Here is a 27,192-nt window from a genome sequence, read left to right as displayed (position 1 = left end):
TTACCTGTAGATATTAAAATGAGCAAAGGAAGGAAACTTTTAACAGAAACTCATGCTGCAATAGTCAGCTTATACAAAGCTTATACATGCATGAACATGTGTGTCCTTGGAAAGTTTACAGTATACCATCAAGAGGTACATGTCTACTAAAAGTGGTAAGGATTTTTTTTTTGCAAAGGAATCCTAAGGTGGCGTCAGTAAGTGCTGTTAAATCACTTCAAAACAGCGCCCAAGCTGACAGCGGAAGTTAATCAGTTGAGGGATGAATATGTCTCTACAATAAAGGGGCAGTTTCATGACTGTTCATGAGTGAAAAAATTTATTTATGGATGATTTGATGTTCAACCTATTTGGCACAGAATGCCACAAATTTGTTTGATGTGTAAAGACAACGTGTGGCACATCAGTTGTGGGGTTTGGAACGGATTCCCCACCAAATAATAATTTTAATATATAATGATTAAGAGACCGAATTTTAAAGGGAAGTACTTTATTTTATGTTTATGCATTGGTAAAAAAAAAAAAAAATCAACAACATTGATAAATGTATTCTACTTCCAAATTACAGTGGGTTTAATTCCCCCTTTTTCAGTTTGCATTTCCTGTAATGCCTGGATATTTCCTTGATAGACCATTTTTATAAAAAAATTCAAAAAGAAAGACTCAATTTCTCCATGTATAATGTTACATTAAAACATTAAATAATGGTTTGTACGTTTGGCTTGTACAAATGTGTGACTTCCCACCTCGAAACTTTGACTCATCCACATGCTTGGTGTACACAAGTTGTGACTTCCCCAAAATATCTTGAACGTTTGAAACTTGGACTCGTCCAGTAAGAATTGCGGGACTTGTAATTGTTACACGCATAGTTGCAACTTACCCACTACAAAAGTAGGACGTACAAACATTGAACTTCTGGTGTAAATTTCTTTAACAGTTTAAATTTTGCTGGTGTGTCTGAGATTGGTAATAATTTTAAAATCACCAGTATTGACAAAAATAGGACGTATGTACACTGACTGACAGAGCAAATGCAACACCAAGAAGGAGTGGTTCGAAAGGGATGAAAGTTGGGAAGAAAACAGAGACGGCACGGACGAATAATTGATGTTTATTTCAAACCGATATGCAGGTTACACAATGCGCACGGCATCGACTCAGTAGGATGTAGGACCACCGCGAGCGGCGATGCACGCAGAAACACGTCGAGGTACAGAGTCAATAAGAGTGCGGATGGTGTCCTGAGGGATGGTTCTCCATTCTCTGTTAACCATTTGCCACAGTTGGTCGTCCGTACGAGGCTGGGGCAGAGTTTGCAAACGGCGTCCAATGAGATCCCACACGTGTTCGATTGGTGAGAGATCCGGAGAGTACGCTGGCCACGGAAGCATCTGTACACCTCGTAGAGCCTGTTGGGAGATGCGAGCAGTGTGTGGGCGGGCATTATCCTGCTGAAACAGAGCATTGGGCAGCCCCTGAAGGTACGGGAGTGCCACCGGCCGCAGCACATGCTGCACGTAGCGGTGGGCATTTAACGTGCCTTGAATACGCACTAGAGGTGACGTGGAATCATACGCAATAGCGCCCCAAACCATGATGCCGCGTTGTCTAGCGGTAGGGCGCTCCACAGTTACTGCCGGATTTGACCTTTCTCCACGCCGACGCCACACTCGTCTGCGGTGACTATCACTGACAGAACAGAAGCGTGACTCATCGGAGAACACGACGTTCCGCCATTCCCTCATCCAAGTCGCTCTAGCCCGGCACCATGCCAGGCGTGCACGTCTATGCTGTGGAGTCAATGGTAGTCTTCTGAGCGGACGCCGGGAGTGCAGGCCTCCTTCAACCAATCGACGGGAAATTGTTCTGGTCGATATTGGAACAGCCAGGGTGTCTTGCACATGCTGAAGAATGGCGGTTGACGTGGCATGCGGGGCTGCCACCGCTTGGCGGCGGATGCGCCGATCCTCGCGTGCTGACGTCACTCGGGCTGCGCCTGGACCCCTCGCACGTGCCACATGTCCCTGCGCCAACCATCTTCGCCACAGGCGCTGCACCGTGGACACATCCCTATGGGTATCGGCTGCGATTTGACGAAGCGACCAACCTGCCCTTCTCAGCCCGATCACCATACCCCTCGTAAAGTCGTCTGTCTGCTGGAAATGCCTCCGTTGACGGCGGCCTGGCATTCTTAGCTATACACGTGTCCTGTGGCACACAACAACACGTTCTACAATGACTGTCGGCTGAGAAATCACGGTACGAAGTGGGCCATTCGCCAACGCCGTGTCCCATTTATCGTTCGCTACGTGCGCAGCACAGCGGCGCATTTCACATCATGAGCATACCTCAGTGACGTCAGTCTACCCTGCAATTGGCATAAAGTTCTGACCACTCCTTCTTGGTGTTGCATTTGCTCTGTCAGTCAGTGTACTTTGAACTCTCAGTGTGAACTTTTCAAGTATCTGTAGTTCAAACTTCTCTGTTTCTCTGTGATCTACAGTATTTAATATCAGTGTTGGTGTAGATAGATTCTACGTACTTCGAACGTTCGGCGTGAACTTTTTAAGTCGTTCAAACGTTGCTATGTGTCTGTGACTGACAATGTTTAATATCATTGGTGATGAAAATAGAAAAAATAGAATGTACATACTTTAGCTTTCGTTATGAAGTTTTTAAACAATGTAAACTTTGCTATTTGTCTGTGATGAACAGTATTTGTTGATGAAATGGCAAAACCATTCTAATAGCAAACAGAATGTAGTAAGCGGTTTTGAAGATGATTTCATTGGGACAGATGGTAAGAGTATTTGCTGCTTCTCATGCTATGTTAATATTAAGCCAGATAGAAAACACACAAAGGACAAAATAGCACAACATCTTCAGTACTTAAATCACCAGAAAAACAAACATATTCAGGAGAAAATTTCAAAAGTCACTTTCAATCAGGCATCTTTTTAGAAGGCAGGGAGCAAAATGCCTTTTTTTTTTAAACTGATATCACAATTACTGTTGTTTACTGCTCTTTAATAGTAAATTTTTTTACAATTGGCTTTATGTCGTACCGACACAGATAGGTCTTATGGCGATGATGGGATAGGAAAGGTCTAGGAGTGGGAAGGAAGCAGCCGTGGCCTTAGCTAAGGTATAACCCCAATTCAATTTGCCTGGTGTGAAAATGGGAGTCTATAGAAAATCATCTTCAAGGCTGCCGACAGTAGGGTTTGAACCCACCATCTCCCGGATGCAAGTTCACAGCCTCTAACTGCACGGCCAACTCACCCGGTAATTAGTGACATTTATTTATATATGCTTATTGGTTTATGATATATTATTTTATCACTAGCATCCATCTAACATAAACGTGACAACTCACATTGACCACTCTTTGCCAAGTAGTTCTTGGTAATAAATACTGGACTTGGGTTTTAACATGGATATCTAATGTTTTTGGGTTGGGGGTTTATTCAGTAGCAGCGATTGAGAGTTAGAAGTGGGGGTGTACAAAAATGTATAGACACCAAAAAGTACCCGGGTTGTAAGGGTTTTGGAGCAGAGAAGGGAGGGGGGGGGGGTGTAGGGCATACAAATTGAAAAAATATAGCTACAAAATGGTAAGCCTTTTTAATGCTCTCTGAGCGAATTTCAATAGAAACATAAAGGTTGAGTCTACCAATTTTGGTGCGGCAATAATAGTACTATACAATAAAACTTTCACCAAAGGGACAATAATTGCACATGTATTACAATTAAATAGAAGTTTGGCATGATTATACAATTAAAATGTCATTTAGTATTTGACTACACACTAACAAAGTTACAGACACTAGATAGAACTACACAGACATATTTACTGAGTGAGACTGCTAGAATGACATGCGAGCAGCAAGAGGGTGAATCATACTTGTGTCTATGACCTTTGCCAAAAATATACCCCTGCTACCCTTCGTTGTAGCACGTGCTATGTGCTGCTGCACTGTATGAATCGGTTAGCCGTAGTGAACAATATTTTGTGAGTATTCTGCTAAGTATTTGTCGTAATAATGAAATAATTAAAGGAGGGAATTAGCTGAAAAAACAATGGGGATTCTAAAAATTGCTTTTTAAAAAATAATTTCTAGTTCCAGGCTTTTTTAAGTAATTCTTAGGTTCTTCAGTCTGTCAAAACTTAAAAGTAGTAAGGTGGCTAAAATGGAATAAAAAATTTGTTCTTAATCGCCGCTGCTGGGTTATTCTGGAATTAGTCATCAATTTCTCAACACCATTGTAACCCTGGCTACCAGTCCTTGTATATGAGGCCAGTAGTGTCATCTTTTCACTGTGCACTTTCTTCCTGCCCCTGAGAGCTTGAGAAAATTTTGTATGTTGTGTAACCCGTTCTACTCAGTCTATAATTAAAACCCTTGGACTAGCCAGAAAATGAAGCGAGGGCCTTTGAATAAGAGACAGACACGCTCCCTCTAATCCACAGGACTGGCTAATAATCATAATAATATATTTCTCTTCAACTGTGTTTTAGAAAAGGTCATCTGAGAATGGTGGAAAGAAATGAAAAGTTCAGGGGTAGAAAATGGGGTAAGGCTAAGCTACAAGTGTATGAATCTTACAATCGACTGTCTAGCCTTTGCAGATGATCTAGTGATCTTTACAGACTCCATTGATACGGCAGAAGAACAACTTAACCAACTGAAGGCTGGGCTTCAAAGAGTTGACGCACTTCATGACAAACATGAAATCAGCACCAAGGGAACTGGAGGTCGGACTTGGAAAAGTTAAGGAGGCAGAAAAGTTTAAATACCTTGGTGAATGGATAGAGCCTAACCTATCAGAGAAAGAAGCCTTTGTGTCACATATTAAGAAAATGGAAATGGCCTACCCACTAACTGAAGACATCTAGAGATCGATATCCTTAAATGCCAAAATTACACATTACTGCACTGTTATTCAACCAGAGGCTCTCTATGCAGCAGAGGCTCTTGCAATGAACAAGAAAGGTCTAATGGAAAAACTAGAGGCTAAAGGAAGGAAGATATTGAGAAAAATCGTGGGTCCCATTAAATAAAACAGCGAGTACAGAAGGAGCCATAACCACGAATTATACAAGCACGTGGACAAGATAAGTGACATGATTCGAAAAGGATTGCCTTTTATAGCCACGTGACACGAATGAGCCCAGGCAGGATATCTAAACGGATATTAACATACATTCAGGATAAGAAAACCAGAGGGGCATAGTTCACAGAAGTTGAGAAAGATGTACGAGAAATGGAAATTTCTCCTAAAGATATCCAGGAGTGTGTTCCGCTTAAGGAAAAACTGTACGCACAAATGTTTCCAGGAAAAGCCGAAGCTGAAGACGGGGAAGGTGAAGGTGTGGACCCAAGAGAGAAAAGAACAACACCGGAGACGAATGCAGGAGCATTGGGTGGCAGTTAAAGCTCGGAAAATTGAACAGACATGGTCCCTAGTTGGCCGAAACAAAGAAAGAATAATAATATATTTACAAGGTTTAGAATTCATTTTCTCATAATTCGTGAACTTTACCATTCTTCTGTGGATACTCTCAATTTTCTTTTGATTTATCAGAACTCTTTTTATCGTCCCCATCAGAGGATGCATTAGCTGTACTCCGTGCATGTCATAAGCTGTTACTAAGAGAGGAACAACCAAAAAATCTGTACTCGCTCTCTCATCTTCTAAGCCCAGAATCTTTCTTTGGTCGATATCATCGGATCACTTCCATTTTTCCCTCTCTCATTATTGTTAATAAAGGATGGTTTTTCCAGTTGTACTTCCTCTTTAAACAATGACCACTGCCATGATCACTACCACTGCACTGCACTACTACTGCATTTTAGGCTGTTATTATGATGGGGTTGCCATTCCCAAAGGCATTTTCATCCTCATTACAACCCCTAAATACTCTCATATCGATAGAACAAGATCTGTCATTCCACACCATCTCTCTACTAACAGCTCGAAAGATACCACTTACAAGTAAATATTCTCATTTTGGTTCCGTATTGAAGATGACGTATGTCTCAAATATTATTACAATATTATAAGTCCACCTGTTCAATACAATACAATATGATCCACTATTTCATATGGTCAAAATTTTATACATAATACATACAAGTCAATGGTACATGTTTCACCCTCCTTACGGGCATCATCAGCCTATATCAATCTTAAAAATAATACATATGGAGTCATTCTAATCTTATAAATTATAGGTTAAAATGTTGAAAAATGATATCGTAAAACATTATACAATAACATCTAAAACAACGATAATGCACCAAAGTATGTTAAAAAAGAGTAAATTAACTGTTTTTGAAGATTAAAACGTGGTTAAACATGAATTTTGAGAGTTTAAAACTAAAATGGATCCTTTTTTAATAATATCATTAAGACTGTGATGGCCTTGAATGTAAACACAATCATCAAAGGGGGATGTTTCTTCAATTCCCATAGTTTGAATCCAAGATGGTAAATCACTGTCAGTTATTTAAAACGGAAGTGTGAACGTAATAAACATGTTAAAATGTATACGGTTGGTATGTCTGAAAGTAGAAAAGAAAATGGAACTTCTTGTAGAGGCGTTGCTAATCAGTCAAGATAAGCTCAGTCAAGCTAGCTTTGCTGAAACAACCCGACGTACTTAATACGCACCGTACGAAAAAACTTGATCATTCTTCCAACTAATGTTTCAACGGAATTATAACATCAACTTGACTGTCTTTTAAATCCAATCGACTACCACATAATTACTGACATCCGCTGGCTTTGACATACGTTTTATCATTAGCAACGCCTCTACAAGAAGTTCCATTTTCTTTTCTACTTTCAGACATACCAACCGTATACATTTTAACATGTTTATTACGTTCACACTTCCGTTTTAAATAACTGACAGTGATTTTACCATCTTGGATTCAAACTATGGGAATTGAAACATCCCCCTTTGATGATTGTGTTTACATTCAAGGCCATCACAGTCTTAATGATATTACAAAAAAAAGGATCCATTTTAGTTTTAAACTCTCAAAATTCATGTTTAACCACGTTTTAATCTTCAAAAACAGTTAATTTACTCTTTTTTAACATACTTTGGTGCATTATCGTTGTTTTAGATGTTATTGTATAATGTTTTACGATATCATTTTTCAACATTTTAACCTATAATTTATAAGATTAGAATGACTCCATATGTATTATTTTTAAGATTGATATAGGCTGATGATGCCCGTAAGGAGGGTGAAACATGTACCATTGACTTGTATGTATTATGTATAAAATTTTGACCATATGAAATAGTGGATCATATTGTATTGTATTGAACAGGTGGACTTATAATAATGTAATAATATGTGAGACATAGATACCACTTAGTCAAGCAGCACATCTCCTTTCTCCCAAGTCTTCCCAGCCAATGGTTCACAACATTTTCATAACACTACTAGTTTTTTGGAAATCACCAAGAACAAATCGTGATGCTTTCCCAGTTCTGGATCTTTTCCAGTTCTCGAATCGAGTAATACTGGTAAGGGTCAAATATGCTGGGACCGTACTCTAATTGGAGTCTTACCAGCAACTTTACACCCTCCCCTGTACATCCTTATTAGAACCTATAAATACCCTCATACCTAGTAAAAGGGATTTTAAGGTGCAACACCTTTCCAAAAATATAGCTATTTTCATACTTATAGGTCAATATATGTATTTGGGAACATGAAATGAGCATGATTTGTTGCACCTTTTTTACCCTTTTATGAGATTAGTACATTTTGTCACATTTTCCATTCTATTTCATGCTTCCGCACCTTTTCCCCCAATTTTATCTGCATTTTTTAAATACTGCACATAATTGTTTTCTTTGTGAACAGATTCTAAAATTTTGTTTAATCAGAAGTCAACAATAATTGGCAAATAAATATTAAAATGCAGTTTATTGAAACCACCAGCAACTCATATCCCAGCAACAGTGGGCAACCTTAGCAAGAATGGCCAACCTGCAGCTGTGAAATCAAATTAAAATTTAAACTACGATGCTGCTGTAACAGTTTAAACTAAGTTCCGTTAGTACTAGCATGAATTTAACCTATTGACTCTGTACTCTCTTGTTGGCTGTGTTAGTGTTTTAACCAATCTGGACCTGAGTGTACTTTTCAAAACACAAAATCATGTTGAAGTTTACGAGGGAGAAGTTGTATGCACTTTCAGAAGAATTCAAGATGCAATTTATCGAAACTGGTAGCATCATTCTCGATGTGCCGTCTGCGAAGTAAATATTGCAATTGATGACAAGCATCAAGTAAACAGAATAATCCAGCACACCCAGTACAGTAAACATTAAACTTTGCAAGTCAAAACCTAAGCAAACTACCCTGATACACACCCTCACTTAAGGATCTCAGAAGCAGCAGTCAATGTATGAGATCAGTGCGGATCTTGCCATGGCATTAATTCAGTCAGGAATTACAGTTCACAAGGTAAACAATTCTGCTATACATATGGCTGTCTGGGAAAAAAGCACTGTGGGGTTGGCCACCCCTACAGGTTGTGGTCGGGAGAGGGCGGCATATATAAGAATAATAAAAAATAGTGTCGAAACCATATGCTTCCGGGTCGCTGAGATGAACAGTGACACTCCGCATGTCGTTTAAGCCCAGGTTCAGTCCCCATCGGCATGGGGCTGAGAAGGGCTGAAAAAGTCCAAATTGGCCCAGTTCATGGATTTGTGTGTGCACCCCTCTGAGCGGAAGTGGAAAGGGGATGAATTATAAAAGTAATAAGAAACGATCAATATTAAAGTAGAATCCATAGTTTTCGGTATTGCTGAGATGTATATTGTAATCATAAGTTACGATCTTCATTTCCGTGTTGACGTTTAACCAATAATGTAGAGTTTGAGGGATGTTTCACCATTCAACACATTTCAACAATTTATTAAATTATAAGAAGACCGGTTTCGACTCCCATGGAGTCATCATCAGTTCTTGGTAAAAATTAAATTAAGGGAAATCTGATAACAATCATCATAACAAAAAAATCCTTGCACCTATAGGTGGTTGCATGGAAATACATCATTGAATTGATAGATATAACCTTGAAATGCAACATACACTTGGCAAGGAGAACTTGGAGCTTAGAAAGTTTCCAGTTCTGGCTCTAACAGTCTTGTGTTCATAGAACTCGGAATACTGGAATTACATGTACTGGATTGAAAATAATTACAAAACACAATAAGGACACTTATAATGGTGTGGAAAACTTGGCTCTCTAAGGGCATTCTGGATTTGACAGTCCTGTTTCTGTCTGAAAAAGATTGGATGAAATACACAATGAAGCAAAATGTATAAAGATATAGATCTAGTCTAAACTGTTACGCGTTCATGTACACGGACACTGGGAACACTTGTATTGTATGATAACACACTCGTTCAAATGAAAACACTTATAACCATATGAAATATTGGCGTTACTAGAATGTTTATGGGTTTGACTGTCCTGCTTCCCCTGACTAAACTAGTGAAATAAATATACATTGAATGTTAAAGATAAAGTACTTGGTGTTTAAAGTTCTGGTTTTTGGTTACAAAAATTTTCATGTGTTCGTGGAACACAGATCAGAACTGCTGGTCCTGCTTCTATCTGCTGGAAACTACTGCATTAACACAGTTGAAATTAATTGATTGAAAGTTTATACACCAATGCAAAACACTTGGCACTTTAATATTCTTGGATCTGAGTAAAATATTGTATGTTTCATCCTCAGTGAACAAGATGCCAGTAAATTAATTAACATGAACCCCAAACTTCCAACAGCACGAGCAATCCTCAAAATTCATAAAGAAAACACTCCGATAAGACCAATAATAAATTTCAGACCCAGCCCTACCTACAAACTAACACAATTCATCCAAAAATTCCTTAAAAAACACTATGTTCATCAAGCGAAAACTTCCATTGAAAACGCAATGGAATTTTGCAACAACACCAAAAACCTCAAAATTCAGTCTTACCATTCACTAGCATCTTTCGACATTAAGAATATTTACCCTAGCATTCCATTAGATGAGACCATTTCCATCATACAACGGAACTTGCACCAACATAGTAAACTGAGTAAACTTGAAATAGAAGAATTCATCAGTCTGGTTAAGTTTACTTTTAACAATAACTTTTTTGTTTTTAACGGAATAATATATCAACAAAATGGCCTTGCAATGGGATCACCCGCATCGGGCATCATGGCTGACATTTACCTAGATCACCTAGAACATACACACATCAGCAAAATGAAACACATTTTTTTCTGGACCAGATTTGTCGATAACACCTTCACAATTTTAGATGGCAGACACACCAACAGCCTAACCATTCTTGAAGAGTTGAACAAACTGAATCCCCATATACACTTCACATTGGAAACAGAGTCCAACCGTTCTCAAAATTTTGTAGACTTAACAGTCACAAGAAATCAACACTCACTCACGACATTTACAGGAAACCTATGCAAACTATCAACACTATAAAACAACATTCCATCCACACTAGCTCCCACAAAAAAGCAGCCTACTATAGCTTAGTCCACAGGGCTTTTAATATTCCATTAACTCGCTCCAACCTAAAAAATGAATTAGACACCATCAGAACAATCGCTCTTTCCAATGGATACAACAAAAGGTTCATCGACCAAATTATTTCTAAAATAAAAAAAACAAAAAACAACCTAAATCTACTCTTATCAAAGAAAAGAAACAAAAAGACAGCTTTTCAGTTTTTACCTTGAACAACGATTCAGTTTACCAAATAACAAACCTATTTAAGAAACACAGGGTAAAAATAGCATTCAAAACAACCAACAACAATCGTTCTCATTTCCACAATCCAGGGACCGTGAATAAATCGGACAAATTTGGCAAATCAGGCATCTACAGATCACAGTGCCAAACTTGTACAGCAAGCTACATTGGACAGACAGGACGGAACTTTCAACACCAGGTACACCGAACACATTAATGCAGTTAAACATAACAGACATTCAGCCATGGGTCTACACATGCACGAATCCAATCATAAATTCTCCGACATAGATAAAGACATGCAAATTATTGAAACCATGGAAAAGAGACCCCTACTCAATATCAAAGAAATATTTTGCATATCATTAGACCAACAAGTTAATTTTAATCATAATCTGAACGAATCCACCGAAAAAACAAACATTCTTTACGAGGCCATTCACCCCCTCATCATCAAGACTTATGTAGACAGAATGGCTCGACAACAAAAGCACTCCCCCCGCTCCTCTCTCACACACCCCCTTCCACACCTCAACCAACCCAAAGCAAGCCACACCTCCCCCCCCCCCCACTCCCAACCAACAATAGCACCACATGCATACACACACACACACACACACACACACAAGCACAGTTGAACAGATCGCAACCCACTCTTCAAACGCCTGGTCAGCATGAGCGGATACGGAGTGAGTAAATTAATAAAAACAACATTTCATTTTAACTCGAACACACACACAACAGTTTCTCATTCTGTCTTTCTCTTTTTCCTCAGACACCTTCAATGCACGTCTCCATAAGCCAAGGCCATACCATCACCATACTACAACAACAATAGCGACGACAGTTACAACTACAATAGCAAGTATTCCATATTGAAGGATGTTCCCCCAGCTCGTCAACCAGCTTAATTCTACTAATAAGTTCATGTGTGGTGGTGATAGTCAACAAGTCTTTGTTTTCTGTTTTTATATTTTTTTGAAAAGGTTCACATATTCTGGTTGATTGTGACAAGACCACTTGACAAGTCTATGCCAAGTTGTGTAAAAATACAACGATATTTTACTCAGATCCAAGAATGCTAAAGTGCCAAGTGTTTTGCATTGGTGTATAAACTTTCAATCAGTTAATTTCAACTGCGTTAACGCATTAGTTTCCAGCAGACAGAAGCAGGACCAGCAGTTCTGATCTGTATTCCACAAACTCATGACAATTTTTGTAACCAAAAACCAGAACTTTAAATACCAAGTACTTTATCTTTAACATTCAATGTATATTTATTTCACTAGTTTAGTCAGGGAAAGCAGGACAGTCAAACCCATAAACGTTCTAGTAACGCCAATATTTCATATGGTTATAAGTGTTTTCATTTGAACGAGTGTGTTATCATACAATACAAGTGTTCCCAGTGTTCCGTGTACATGAACGCGTAACAGTTTAGACTAGATCTATATCTTTATACATTTTGCTTCATTGTGTATTTCATCCAATCTTTTTCAGACAGAAACAGGACTGTCAAATCCAGAATGCTCTTAGAGAGCCAAGTTTTCCACACCATTATAAGTGTCCTTATTGTGTATTGTAATTATTTTCAATCCAGTACATGTAATTCCAGTATTCCGAGTTCTATGAACACAAGACTGTTAGAGCCAGAACTGGAAACTTTCTAAGCTCCAAGTTCTCCTTGCCAAGTGTATGTTGCATTTCAAGGTTATATCTATCAATTCAATGATGTATTTCCATGCAACCACCTATAGGTGCAAGGATTTTTTTGTTATGATGATTGTTATCAGATTTCCCTTAATTTAATTTTCACCAAGAACTGATGATGACTCCATGGGAGTCAAAACCGGTCTTCTTATAATTTAATAAATTGTTGCAATGTGTTGAATGGTGGAACATCCCTCAAACTCGACATTATTGAGATGTATATTGACATTCAAGATGTTGTTTAAGTCCAAGTTCACTCGCATCGGCACGGGGGTGAGAAGGGGTGAAAAAGAAAATATCCATATCCAAAATATATTATGGATGAAGGTATGTTCCAGCATAGCTTTCAAACAAACAAAACAAAAAATGACTGTGGGGGCAGGACTCCCCTAACACCATGACTCTTTGGGTGCCGCTTAAGTCATACTTCAGGCCCAGTCAGAATGGAGGTTGAGAAGAGGTGAAAAAGGAATGTTCAAAATGACTGAGATCATGGATGTGTGTGTTGTATTCCAGCATTACCCCATCACAGCTCGCAACCAAACTCTGTACGAATATGCGTTATCTTGAAAAGATACTGTAGGGATAAGAGACACCTGGGGGAGGGGTTGACATGTAAAATAATCAAAGCCAGCCGATATTAGTGTCGAATCCATAGTTTCTGGGGTCACTGAGATGAATAGTGACACTCCGGATGTCATTTAAGTTCAAGTGCAGCACCCATCGGCATGGTGTTTTAGAAGGGGTGATAAAGAAAATGTCCAAATTTACTGAGATTAATGTTCTTTACACTGTTTTCGGTGTCGCTCAGCTGATTGTTGACAGTCCCAATGACAGTTGGAACCGTGTACATTATATCTGTAATGCGACGCATAAATACATTGCAAGTGATAAATATAATTATGGATCCGTATTGAAGATACTATACTGTAGGATGCTAATTAGTTTATTAATAATATGACCTATTCAACACATTAAAATTTTAAACAATTAGGTATTTATCATTATTACGATATGAATGTGAGACATGTTTCGCCTTTCATAGAAGGCATCTTCAATCACTGTACCACCTCAAGATTAAATCAGATACCTGATTCATATTTAAATTATAATTGCTAACAATTAATATGGACATATTTACAGTAGGAACAGTCTAACGAGAAAAACAATGTTGGTATTAATATGAATAACAATATATCAGCCGTTGGCTGTTGATTACTAGTTGTGTAAGGCTTATAACAGCGTCCATTGGCAGAGGTCTGACTTGTAATTATAGTATTGAAAGGTGGACCATTACTGCATTAATTTATTAATTATATATTGTAAGTGGTATATGTTAAACATTATATCTTCTACGGAGAAGTTCTTTTAGTAATGCGAAGTTGATAAACAGAAGACAGTGGTCAATAGAGCGTTCATAAATATGATTGTTCCCAGGACGGACCTCTCCATCTCAGTCGGAGAGGTCAGTCTTTGTACAGGATTGGGTAAAGGAGAGGAAATTGAGGCTCTAAAATTTGCTGATGTTATTGTCATTATATCTTCGAGTGATATGGATACATTCTTGGAGAAGGAGTAGAGATTGAAAATGTGAATAAACAGATAAGTAAAAGACAGTGAATTGAGAAAACATATTAAAGTTCAGTTTTAAATAAAGTAGATGCTTCTGGGGCTCAAATATAATCTTTGAATGTAGAAGCGAGGAAACATAAAATGATTAAACTTTTTGTGAAGAAGATAAATTGGCACACTTCAAATGGAAATATGAAAGAGTTATTATTTTAGCTTTGTGTAAAGTGCTTCATGGTTTATAACATGTGCAGAAAGAGAGTAGAAACCTTGAAATATGTTACAGAAAGTCCTTAAGTTACTTGTTTACTTATGTAGTGTATGACTTTTAGTGCCGGGAGTGTCTGAGGACATGTTTGGCTCTTCTGTTTGACACTCGTGGGCGACCTGCACGTCTCGGTGTGAGGTGGTGATGATGTAGATAGAGTGTAAAATCCAGTGTCAGCACGTAGCTTACTCCTATGGAATAAAACCGAGGAGTCTGCTCAAGGCTTAACGTCTCTGTCTGACAGACAAATCACCATTAACGGTGTCATGTGACTTCTCTGCATCTGCTCACTGTGGAGAGGTTTGGAATTGCCGGTTTTGGTCCTTAATTGATTTCATTCCCGTTGTAAAACTGATTTAATTTACTGTGAAAAAACTTTTGTTTCTCCCTGGTGTGAATATAACTTTCAGTTTTTGTAACTTGAGTTTACCAAGATTGATTTTATCTGCTATTTATTCTATGCCCTTGTATATTCCCTTACAGTTCCTCAACCACTGGTAGATCTCCATGTGAAACTCCTTCGCAAGGCCAAGAAGTCTGTATCAACAGAACGATGGGAACGTGCATTAATAAAGTTTTGTCACACTTACTCAAACCAAGATGGATGGGAGCTGGAAAGATTTGGCTACAAGAAAGCCAGGCTAGCTGTTAAGTTACGTATTTTGAAGGTAACTTTGAACTCTTAAGATATTCTGTGTGTTCAATGAACAGGGAAGCATTTCTTTTTATCTGAGAAAGATTGAGTGTGTTAACATTATTAATCCTGTGTTATTATTTTTGTTTAAGACTCTTCTAGAACTTCAGTTTGATTTGAACTCCAAGTTCAAAGCAGAAATTAATCGTTTGAGCGCTGAAGAGTTACGCTGTCAGCCTTTGGGAAGGGACAAGCTAGGTCAAACGTATTGGTGTCAGCAGGATGAGGATTGCAATCTAAGGATCTATAGAGAAGACTTGGATGATGAAACATGGGAAATTGTTGCAAAGTATGTGCACTGTATTTTTTATTATGTGAAGCTTGAGTTTACACTCTTTGTTTTACATATCTTTTATTTTTTTAAATATTAGATTGATGTGTTTTAATATTTTTTTTATTACTGAGTTAGCAGTTGCTATTTTCTTGAGCAATTCTGTTCATTTTTCTATTCTCAAACATTGTTTTGTTTTGCATAACTGCTCTTTTAAAACTTTGTTCACTCTCAGTACTTTGAAAGTGACTTTACCTTATTTCTGTATTATGTGAATGGAATGACTACAGAGGTGGCATAGCTCACCGTTGCAGAACATTTCTGTGAATCTGATTCTGATTGTTTCTGATCTGTTTTAATTTCAATTGGCATATGTTATTATGCAGAAGATTACAGTAATGTCTGGGGAAAGTAAACTTTATTTCTGGGGTCTCGGATATTAAGAGAACAAGCAATAATATGAGTCAACATTTATTACAGCCCACCATATATGATGGCAGACATTTACGTTTTGAAGGGTGTAAGCAGAAATTCTGCATTTATAATGCTAGTCCCATGGTCAAGGTTCCTGCAGGAATACTATTAGAATAACTGCATCTGACATCAAGTGTTCCTCTAATCTTCAGTATTGTATATCCAGTTATGATTGTTGGTTTATCTATAATTCCCATTATACTCAGCATGCTTGCTGGTCTGTTGATCTTCAGTCAGAGACTTGTTTAAATAGAGAATCCTAATTTTACTAGACATTTAGAACACGTTATTCTTGTCGCCTCTTTTGTTTCTGTTGTTAATGGACAAAATTGTAAAGGAGACAAGGATGAATATGGGAATGGGGAGATTAAGTTATTACTATTTGCAGGCAATATTGTCGTCTGAGCAACAAACAGCAAAGAAGTAGCCTACAAGAACAACTTATGCACTGAACTAGAAAATTGAAAAGTGTAGTATAAAAATCAGCGCAGAGAAAAGCAAGATCATGGTGATATCAAGAAGAGAAAAACACGGGTAAGGCATTGTGAAAATTGGTGGTCAAAGCCTTGAAATTGTTGACAGTTTCAAATACCTCAGGAGTGAATTAAGGCAGAATACAAGGCTGGACACAGAGATTAGCAAGAGGAAGCAGCAGGGCAATGCATTTTGCCAGAGTGTAAGAAAGCTCGTCTGGAATGAGGAAGTGTAAAGAGATAATGTACAAAATGTATTATGCAGCTGAGACCTGGACAATGACAAGTAGGGAGGAGAGTAGAATTCAAGCCAGAAATACCTAAGAAGTATGATAGGAAGGACAAGGAAAGACAGATTAAAAAACAAAGATGTGTAAAAGGAGGCCAGAAGGGAAAACTAATAGAAAAGAATTGATAGGAGTAAAATAAGATGGTTTTGACATTTAAAGAGGATGGAGGAGGAAAGAATACCAGAACAGATGATGGAGGTAAATGAGGGAAAGAGAGCGAGGTGGAAACCTAGAACAAGGTAGATTGATTCAATAAAGAGGAGTGCGAGAAGAAGAAACCTGGACTGGACAAAATGACGGAAGAGGAATGGTGGAAGGAGAGCGGAAGATGGAGAAGTGCCAATCTGGCAGGAGCTGGTTAAGGTGATGGAGGAGGAGGATCATATTCTTGTACAGTAGTTAGCATGTTTGGTTAGACTAGTGAGATTGGCTGAGGAGTACAGCCGGGCATTCATCTCCTGTGTTTAGGTTTATGGAGTTAAATTGCATTGCAGTTAATTGGCATCTAAGGGATTTCCTGCATCTACAAGATAGTAGCAAGATAATCTACTTGATTTATCAAATAACGAAATGGAATTTGATGGGGAGCTATCAATATTAAAGGGGCTTATGGAAGAAAGAAGGTAGAATTGGCTGAGTCAGCAAAGAGGATGCATCTGGATTTGCTAGGAGTAAGTGATATTTGGGTAAAGGGGAGATAACGAGGAAGAGATTATATACTTGACGGGTGTTAGAAAGGGAAGGGCAGAGTCTGGGGTAGGGCTCTTTATCAGGAATACCATTGCACGCAACATATATTCTGTTAGGCATGTAAATGAGCAAATGTTGTGGGTAGATTTGTCAGTTGGAGGAATTAGGACAAGAATTGTGTCCGTGTATTCACCATGTGAGGGTGCAGGTGACGATGAAGTTGACAAGTTTTATGAAGCATTGAGTGACATCGTGGTCAGGGTCAACAGCGAGGATAGAATAGTGCTAATGGGCGATTTCAATGCGAGAGTTGGGAATAGAACTGAAGGATATGAAAGGGTGATTGGTAAATGTGGGGAAGATATGGAAGCTAATGGGAATGGGAAGCATTTGCTGGACTTCTGTGCTAGTATGGGTTTAGCTGTTACAAATACATTCTTCAAGCATAAGGCTATTCACCGCTACACGTGGGGGGCTAGGGGTACCAGATCCATAATAGACTAAATCTTAACAGACTTTGAATTCAGAAAATCTGTTAGGAATGTACAAGTTTTTTGTGGATTTTTCTATGATACAGACCACTATCTGATCTGTAGTGAACTAAGTATCTCTAGGCCTAGGGTAGAGAGAGTGAAATCTGTCTGCAAACGAATAAGGGTAGAAAATCTCCAGGACGAGGAAATTAGACAGAAGTACATGGATATGATTAGTGAGAAGTTTCGAACAGTAGACAGTAAGCAGGTTCGGGATATAGAAAGTGAATGGGTGGCATACAGGGATGCTGTAATAGAAACAGCAAGGGAATGCCTTGGAACAACTGTGTGTAAAGATGGGAAAAGGCGAAAGTCTTGGTGGAATGGTGAAGTGAGAGCAGCCTGTAAGCGTAAAAAGAAGGCTTATCAGAAATGGCTCCAAACAAGGGCCGAGGCAGACAGGGATTTGTACATAGATGAAAGAAACAGAGCGATACAAATAGTTGTTGAATCCAAAAAGAAGTCATGGGAAGATTTTGGTGATAACCTGGAAAGGCTAGGTCAAGCAGCAGGGAAACATTTCTGGACAGTAATAAAGAATCTTAGGAAGGGAGGGAAAAAGGAAATGAACAGTGTTTTGAGTAATTCAGGTGAACTCATAATAGATCCCAGGGAATCACTGGAGAGGTGGAGGGAATATTTTGAACATCTTCTCAATGTAAAAGGAAATCATCCTGGTGGTGTTGCAAACAGCCAAGCTCATGGGGAGGAGGAAAATGATGTTGGTGAAATTATGCTTGAGGTAGAGGAAAGGATGGTAAATAAACTCCATTGTCATAACGCAGCAGGAATAGATGAAATTGGACCTGAAATGGTGAAGTACAGTGGGAAGGCAGGGGTGAAATGGCTTCATAGAGTAGTAAAATTAGTGTGGAGTGTTGGTAAGGTACCTTCAGACTGGACAGAAGCAGTAATTGCACCTATCTATAAACAAGGGAACAGGAAGGATTGCAACAACTATCGAGGTATCTCATTGATTAGTATACCAGGCAAAGTATTCACTGGGATCTTGGGAGGGAGGGTGCAATCAGTCATTGAGAGGAAGTTGGATGAAAACCAGTGTGGTTTCAGACCACAGGGAGGCTGTCAGGATCAGATGGTTTAAGAGACCAGTACTTACTTTCAGTCATCATCATTTGTGTTCTCCCAGGATGGTAATATAGTAAGTGAGATTGAATCAAGGTGTCGTAAAGCTAATGCAGTGAGCTCGCAGTTGCGATCAGCAGTATTTAGATTTAGAGAAAGCATATGACAGGGTACCGAGGGAAAAGATGTTCACTATACTGAGGGACTATGGAATTAAAGGTAGATTATTAAAATCAATCAAAGGCATTTATGTTAACAATTGGGCTTCAGTGAGAATTGATGGTAGAATGAGCTCTTGGTTCAGGGTACTTACAGGGTTAGACAAGGCTGTAATCTTTGACCTTTACTGTTCGTAGTGTACATGGATCATCTGCTGAAAGGTATAAAATGGCAGGGAGGGATTCAGTTAGGTGGAAATGTAGTAAGCAGTTTGACCTATGCTGACGACTTGGTCTTAATGGCAGACTGTGCCGAAAGCCTGCAGTCTAATATCTTGGAACTTGAAAATAGGTGTAATGAGTATGGTATGAAAATTAGCCTCTCGAAGACTAAATTGATGTCAGTAGGTAAGAAATTCAACAGAATTGAATGTCAGATTGGTGATTCAAAGCTAGAACAGGTCAATAATTTCAAGTATTTAGGTTGTAGGTGTTAATTACTATAAAATGGTTTAAGAGACCAGTACTTACTTTCAGTCATCATCATTTGTGTTCTCCCAGGATGGTAATATAGTAAGTGAGATTGAATCAAGGTGTCGTAAAGCTAATGCAGTGAGCTCGCAGTTGCGATCAGCAGTATTCTGTAAGAAGGAAGTCAGCTCCCAGACGAAACTATCTTTACATGGGTCTGTTTTCAGACCAACTTAGCTTTACGGGAGCGAAAGCTGGGTGGACTCAGGATATGTTATTCATAAGTTAGAAGTAACAGACATGAAAGTAGCAAGAATGATTGCTGGTACAAACATGTGGGAACAATGGCAGGAGGGTACTCGGTATGAGGAGATAAAGGCTAATTCAGGAATGAACACGATGGATGAAGCTGTATGCATAAACCGGCTTTGGTGGTGGGTCATGTGAGGCGAATGGAGGAGGACAGGTTACCTAGGAGAAAATGGACTCTGCTATGGAGGGTAAGAGAAGTAGAGGGAGACCAAGACGACGATTGTTAGACTCGGTTTCTGACGGTTCAAAGATAAGAGGTATAGAACTGAATGAGGCCACAACACTAGTTGCAAATCGTGGATTGTGGCAACGTTTAGTAAATTCTCATAGGCTTGCAGACTGAACGCTGAAAGGCATAACAGTCTATAATGATAATGTATGTATGTATGTATTATTAAATCACTTATTTTATATGACAGGACTCAGGTTTATAAATCCTGGTGTTCTGTCTGACCATACATTCACCTGCATTTTATATCTTCTAATTTACTTTACAGTTAAACCTAAAACTAGGTTCTTATAACTAATTGATTTTAACTTAGTATATAAAAAAGGTGTAAAAAAACTATTTAAGTTAATTTACTGCTTATTGTTATTCATGTTTATTCCACTGCAAACCTTTTATTTTTGAACATCAATTTCCTGTATTGCATTTTTAAAGTGTACAGTAATGTATTTTACATGCTCCTAATTTCAACAAGTAGGGAATTCCAGGTATGGCTTGCGGAGACAGTGAATGACTCACAGTAGCCAGTTGATCGTTGAAATGATGCACTTAGAACATAGCCAGATGTGGATTTGTTTATGGGCTTATAGAACTAGATAGGTAATGGAAGTGAGAGGCAAGGTTTGCTTGGGGTATTTATGATGAATATGTGATATCAGACGGTGACAGTGAAGATTCCGCCACTCTTTTAACCCTTTGGAGTCCAATTAGTTTCCTTCCAGCATCTTGTGCACAGGTCCAATTTAATATTTGGCATGTAGGAAGGAAATACATAAGTAAATTGCTGAATTTTTATATTAAAAAATGAATTGCGCATTTCCTTATTATCCATAATCAAAATTATCAGCAATATTTTGTGAAAATGTGGTAATTCTGGAGGCATTTGTTTGGATGCAGTTCTGGACAGGTCTTGCAATAAAATGTCTTATTTCTGCATCCTTTCACTTTCCTGTCAGACCACACAACAGTTCTTAGTTTTCTTGGCTTCATGAGTATCTATAATATATAGCTTCCCATTCAGACAAAATTCTTCATCGCAGCTGCTTCATCAGCAGCGAGTTGGCCGTGCGGTTAGGAGCGCGCAGCTGTGAGCTCGCATCCGGGAGATAGTGGGTTCGAATCCTACTGTTGGCAGCCCTGAAGATGGTTTTCCGTGGTTTCCCATTTTCACACCAGGCAAATGCTGGGGCTGTACCTTAAGGCCACGGCCACTTCCTTCCCATTCCTAGGCCTTTCCCGTCCCATCGTCGCCATAAGACCTATCTGTGTCAGTGCAACGTAAAGCAAAATAGCATCAGCAGCGCTTACAGGCATTTTGTTTCCTAACATCCTCTGTAAGCCCCATGATAACTTGATCTCTGAATGACTTTTGATTCACTTCAGGCTTATTTTCTGCCATTGCTGCATTTAGTTGAAAACTGTTCACTGAAGCTACCGGCTTCTTTTCTATATTATGAAGCGTATATTCCATAGCACTGTTGTAAAAATACTTAGATCATCGCCATAAGACCTATCTGTGTTGGTGCGATGTAAAGCAACTAGCAAAAAAGAAAAATCACCGTCCCCTTCTTCATTCATCACCCGCTACATCTACGTTTTTGCCACTGTCTTTTCCCTCAATTTCCTCCTCACTCAAAAAATAGTTATTAATGTTATCATATTTGGGAAAGCAATTTAACTTCCAGAATTAGTCAACAAATCAATATTGTAAATATCATCACGATCCATGTTGCGACTGTTAACAAATATAAACACAATAGCGACAAAATATCTCCAAAGAAAAAGCAACTCATTTAACAAATTAACAGCACATGGCAGCACGGAACGGAGAAATGTCCAGGGTAAATGCTATGTAAAGTTTGGCGCCATTTTCGCTCCAACATACAAAATATGTAACTTTAAATTTGTGTCAGACTAGGTCTGGCATAGGACCAAAACGAAAAATGAATGTTGTTGTACGAAGTCCGACGTTGGACCCCAAAGGGTTAAATGTAACGAACTGACATGCAAAGTTTGCTGGTTATTTAGGGTCAATATGTGATGTTGGATGGTGACAGATTGAAGATTCCATCGCTCTTTCAAACGTAACCATTCAATTTTGGATATGACTCAAGAGATATTATCAGTCGTACATCAAGGATAAATCTTCATAAGACTTTGTACTGGTAATTTCTTTACTTCTAGTGACAATTCTCGTGAGTATTTTTTTGGAATGTAAGGAATAAAACACTCACTGACATATTTACAATATGCTCTTACTAATTGACTAGTCATCCTACCTAATTGAACCCCAGACATGGAGATGAGAGTTTGTCCACAAAAAAAACATTAAATTACTAAATTGTGTGCAAATTTATAGCAGCTAATAGGAAATAGTTTCAGAGAGGGTCGGGGAGGGGAAGGATGTCTTTACTTGGAAGAATAAAACATCTCAATATTTAACATAATCAATTATTTATACAGAGATAAGCACTTAACCATTTTGAAAATATTGTAGCAAGAAAAAAAAATGTTCATAATATATTAATTTGTACATTTATAATAGTCTGGCCAAGGGTCAAGCAGCCATTACCAAACGTGAAAGCCAAAGGGGGGATCACTGGCTACGGGCAGTGGAGTCCTCCCTTTGGAGGCCAGATGAATTCATTTTGTAGGAAATGACACATAAATTCACCAGAAAGAAGAACACTGTCAACGACTTAGATGGCGGAAGAGGACCCCAGTCCCAACTGCAGATAAAACAGAAGAATTTTCTCCTTGCAGTAATGTCTGTACTTCAGTGAAGTGAAAAGGCATCTCTCCTGAGGAGTAGCATAAAGTTACACATGGCAGTAGGTATACAAATACCTTTGGGGTTGTTGACCCCACCATAAAGATAGCCTAGATATGAATATGGTACTATTATACTTGCCTTGGAAAAGGTTAGGGTGTACCCTGCAAGCGTTGTGCAGTTCCTTGGGTGCTGGGGGAACTCTGATAAATAGGCGATCAGTAGCCAACATCATGAAGGTGTGCATAATCAACCTTACGACTCAACAGAGAGGCAGAAGAAGGGCTGGATTTTATGGAGAAAGAAGGTATAGAAATGATGGGGCTGAGCGAAGTTAAACGGAAGGGGTAAGGACCATATGTATTGCATCAAATATCGTAGCTCATAAATATGATATCAGAATGGAACACCTCCGATGAGAGCTTCGAACTCAGCCCGGCGCCGAAGTCCCATCTCCCTTACTGGAGTAGCACACTAGCTAAGTTGGCGAGCATAAGGGTCAGTAGACCATTCTAATCTCTATAGTAGGGGAACCTTAATTGTGAGAGGAATACAACTGCCTATTAAATAAGAAGAATAATTCAATCTTTGGTCACAAGTTTATTATACGAATGAAACACATTTATATTCTGCACGGATCTGCTATACACTGTAAACTACACAAAATTCATATTTAATTGATCTTGAGGATTAATATGTTCGGTAGTCCTTTTCTACACCTGCATTTACACTCAAGATTCCTAAAATCTTGAAGAGGTGTTTCCTCTCTACTTATTTACATATTAAGTGAACACTTATCACAATACATCATACAACACAACACACATATTTCATTCAATATGGACATATCCTGCGGCATTGCACTCTGCATGGTAAGAATTAATACAATTCAAAGTATCAAGTTAATGTGCCCCTAACTTCATGTGAACTGAGGTGATTTTGCAATTATTATGAATACACTTCCAAATATTTGAAGGTCGTATCACGTATTTTCCTAGCAAGCTAACTTAATCACTACTGAATGTACAGTATTATATAAAGAGCTTGTTTCATCGGCATTTTTATCAACACATAACACAACATTATTTACACAACGTTGCTACCTGTGGACAATACATAAAAGCGACTCAAATACCCCAAACATCATAAACAGAATATCATAGCACTTCCTGTAAGAGATGGGCAAGAACAAATACATTTCAAACACACAAACGAAGCGTCACAGATGGCACAAGTCATCTGCTGCTGGTGATAGTGAGAATAAACTTTCACTGTCTCCTGGAATGAACCCAGGATCCTCTGAGACATGGGGTATATTTAACCTGAAATTTCCTGCACGATGTAAATAATTAAGGAAAGAAAGTGGAGGGATTCATCCTTAAATGAACATTGGATACTATGCGATGTTCATAATATTTAACTGATGCACGTAATCGTTGTTTCCGACAGGAACAAACCAGCTACTGCATTCTGTCCCCATTTCTATAGAGCGAACACTTCCCTTCATCCCTTCTTGTCGGGATCATAAATCACAAACCAGCCGTGAACCGCCCTTGGGCTCATTCTGAGTAGTGGGCCGACTAGGTCCCCTTTACATTCGTACTTTCACAGCAAATTATCTCACCTCTTTCTTTCTCTGGCCACTATTGGCAACACATTACATATCGGCTCTAGATCTGGCCTTAATCACCGTCCTCACACACGGTATCCACCTTGTGCATATTAATCACATATTCCAGGGGAACTTAACATTTCAGTTCACAAAACACATCAGGGCTACAGCCTGCCTAACAAGCCCATTCTTCCTCTCGGTCCCTCGAATACAATGCTATTTAAAGATGAGCCCTGCCACACGAGTCAAAATTACATCATGCACTCACGAGCTAAATAATTCAACAGTATATACCCCAGTGTTGTCTGCATCTGTTGGTTCAGCAGCCTTAACTTCTAGGTAGGAGGACCGCTATTCATGTGTGAAGTGCCAAAAGAAATCAACAAATGAGAAGTCTCTTGACGACTCGTATTAACTTATGAGAAGATGATAATTGGAGTCATTTTTACAGAATATTTAAACCCTTTACTTTACAGCGCTTCACACTTAATTACTCTAAGGTCCTTAAAATTACGTCATGCACTATAAAAACCCTTGTTTACAAATGGAACTAAAATATGGTTACCCCAAACCATGATGAAAGTATCCCATAAAAATCCCCAAAATAAAATGAAAATTATTATCGCTTTGAAACAGCGGACTACCAAATTATGTTATATTACATGCAAATTTTTATGATTAAATATTTACGTAGTGATACAAGCTTCAAACTAGGAAAATTTTGAAAGTATACTAATTGATCTCCGCAATCACAAAACAGCTCTCAGGAGGGTACCACCATGGATTTACTCGAACATCACGATGACTTCAGTGACGTGGAGTCTTCGGTTCACCTGCTGATAATTCACGTACATGGTGGCTTGACCTCGTTTGATCTAGAAGCTCTCTTCTGTGCAGGCTAAATATCAGGCGAACAGCTGGATGTCCCGTTCAATCTCCGACGTTCTCGTAGATTCGATTATGCAAATGAGAGGAATTTATCTTATGTACATGTGTTAGTCTACATTCTTAATGGTTATGAATTTCATGTTTTTGGTCCGTATTGAACTGAGAATAATATATAAGTAATAATAATAACAACGTAAACGTTTCCACCTTTTCAATACTAAAATATATTCATAAAATTATAAATTACACGGTACTAGTTTCGACCCATCTAGGGGTCATCATCAGCCGTAATGGAGCAAAGATCACTTTTGGCGAAATCCTAAGAAAATGTTATTTTAAAGAATAAAAAGTGAAATGAGATGTTATTATGGTAATAGTTAATAATACAAGGAATATACATACTAAGAGGTTTTTAACAAAGAATAAAGTATAAATGGGGTGTTGTAAAAATTATAATCATGGAAATCAGTAAGTTCTTGTATTGAAATGAAATATGGCTTAGGAAGAGGGCTTAAGGTGGGGCTGAAGGGTGCGGGAGAAAGTGTAATTGTCTTGAAAAAGTACCTTTGATTAAATTTAGGATTGAGTTTAGGTTGGCTGCATTATTGTTTCTGAGGAAAGTGATAAATAGATCGAAGAGTATGTTGGGTTTCTCTGAGATTTCATTGAGATTGTGACTGGCATTAAAGTATTGGTCTAGGTGTATGTAGTAATTTTCCATTATGTTGAGTAAAGGGCCCTTGTTTGCTAATACAAGGATGTCCATGTCTTGTTCAATATTGGTGAAATTATGGTTATAATCTTGCATGTGTTGGTCGATGGCTGAAAATCTGTTGTATTTTATTGCGTTAGTGTGCTCGTGGTATCTGATAATGAAGTTTCTCCCGGTTTGCCCGATGTAGGTTTTTTTACAGGTGGTACATTTGATCCTATAAACTCCTGATTTTAAAAAACTGCTGGTCTTGTTGATGTGTGAAGTATTGTATAAAACGTTCATATTCTTATTGTTGGTTTTGAAGGCTATTTTAACGCCTTGTTTCTTAAAGATGTTGGTTAACTTGTAGATATCATTGTTGAACGTGAAGGTGGAAAATGTTAGAGGTTTGGTTATTTTTTTTTTTTAGGGTAGTTTTTGGGCGATGTTTGTGTTTATTGATTATCCTTTCTATAAAATGATTGCTGAAGCCGTTGAATTTTGCGATTCCGCGGATTGTGTTGAGTTCGCCAAGATTCAGTGCACCCCCAGTCCCACAAACGAGCCACATACAACAGCCTAGTTCACCGGGCCTTCAGCATACCTATGTCCAATAAAGATCTAAAAAACGAACTCAACACAATCCGCGGAATCGCAAAATTCAACGGCTTCAGCAATCATTTTATAGATAGGATAATCAATAAACACAAACATCGCCTAAAAACTACCCTCAAAAAAGAAATAACCAAACCTCTAACATTTTCCACCTTCACGTTCAACAATGATATCTACAAGTTAACCAACATCTTTAAGAAACAAGGCGTTAAAATAGCCTTCAAAACCAACAATAAGAATATGAACGTTTTATACAACACTTCACACATCAACAAGACCAGCAGTTTTTTAAAATCAGGAGTTTATAGGATCAAATGTACCATCTGTAAAAAAACCTACATTGGGCAAACCGGGAGAAACTTCATTATCAGATACCACGAGCACACTAACGCAATAAAATACAACAGATTTTCAGCCATCAGCCAACACATGCAAGATTATAACCATAATTTCACCAATATTGAACAAGACATGGACATCCTTGTATTAGCAAACAAGGGCCCTTTACTCAACATAATGGAAAATTACTACATACACCTAGACCAATTCTTTAATGCCAGTCACAATCTCAATG

At 38.4% G+C, this 27,192-nt stretch overlaps 1 protein-coding gene across 1 annotated transcript in view; it reads left to right on the top strand.

Moving 5' to 3' along the window:
* LOC136857786 (microtubule-associated protein futsch) overlaps nt 1-27,192 on the top strand; it is a 468,803-nt gene that overhangs the window by 22,560 nt on the left and 419,051 nt on the right. The window contains exons 2-3 of the mRNA XM_067136704.2: nt 14,845-15,029; nt 15,148-15,344. Coding sequence (XP_066992805.2) covers nt 14,845-15,029; nt 15,148-15,344 — 382 coding nt within the window. The remainder of the gene's footprint in view (nt 1-14,844; nt 15,030-15,147; nt 15,345-27,192) is intronic.

Source organism: Anabrus simplex, chromosome 1 (assembly GCF_040414725.1).
Source record: "Anabrus simplex isolate iqAnaSimp1 chromosome 1, ASM4041472v1, whole genome shotgun sequence".
NCBI lineage: Eukaryota > Metazoa > Arthropoda > Insecta > Orthoptera > Tettigoniidae > Anabrus > Anabrus simplex.
The sequence above is the reverse complement of the archived record's forward strand: the minus strand, read 5'-3'. Positions and strand labels throughout refer to the sequence as shown.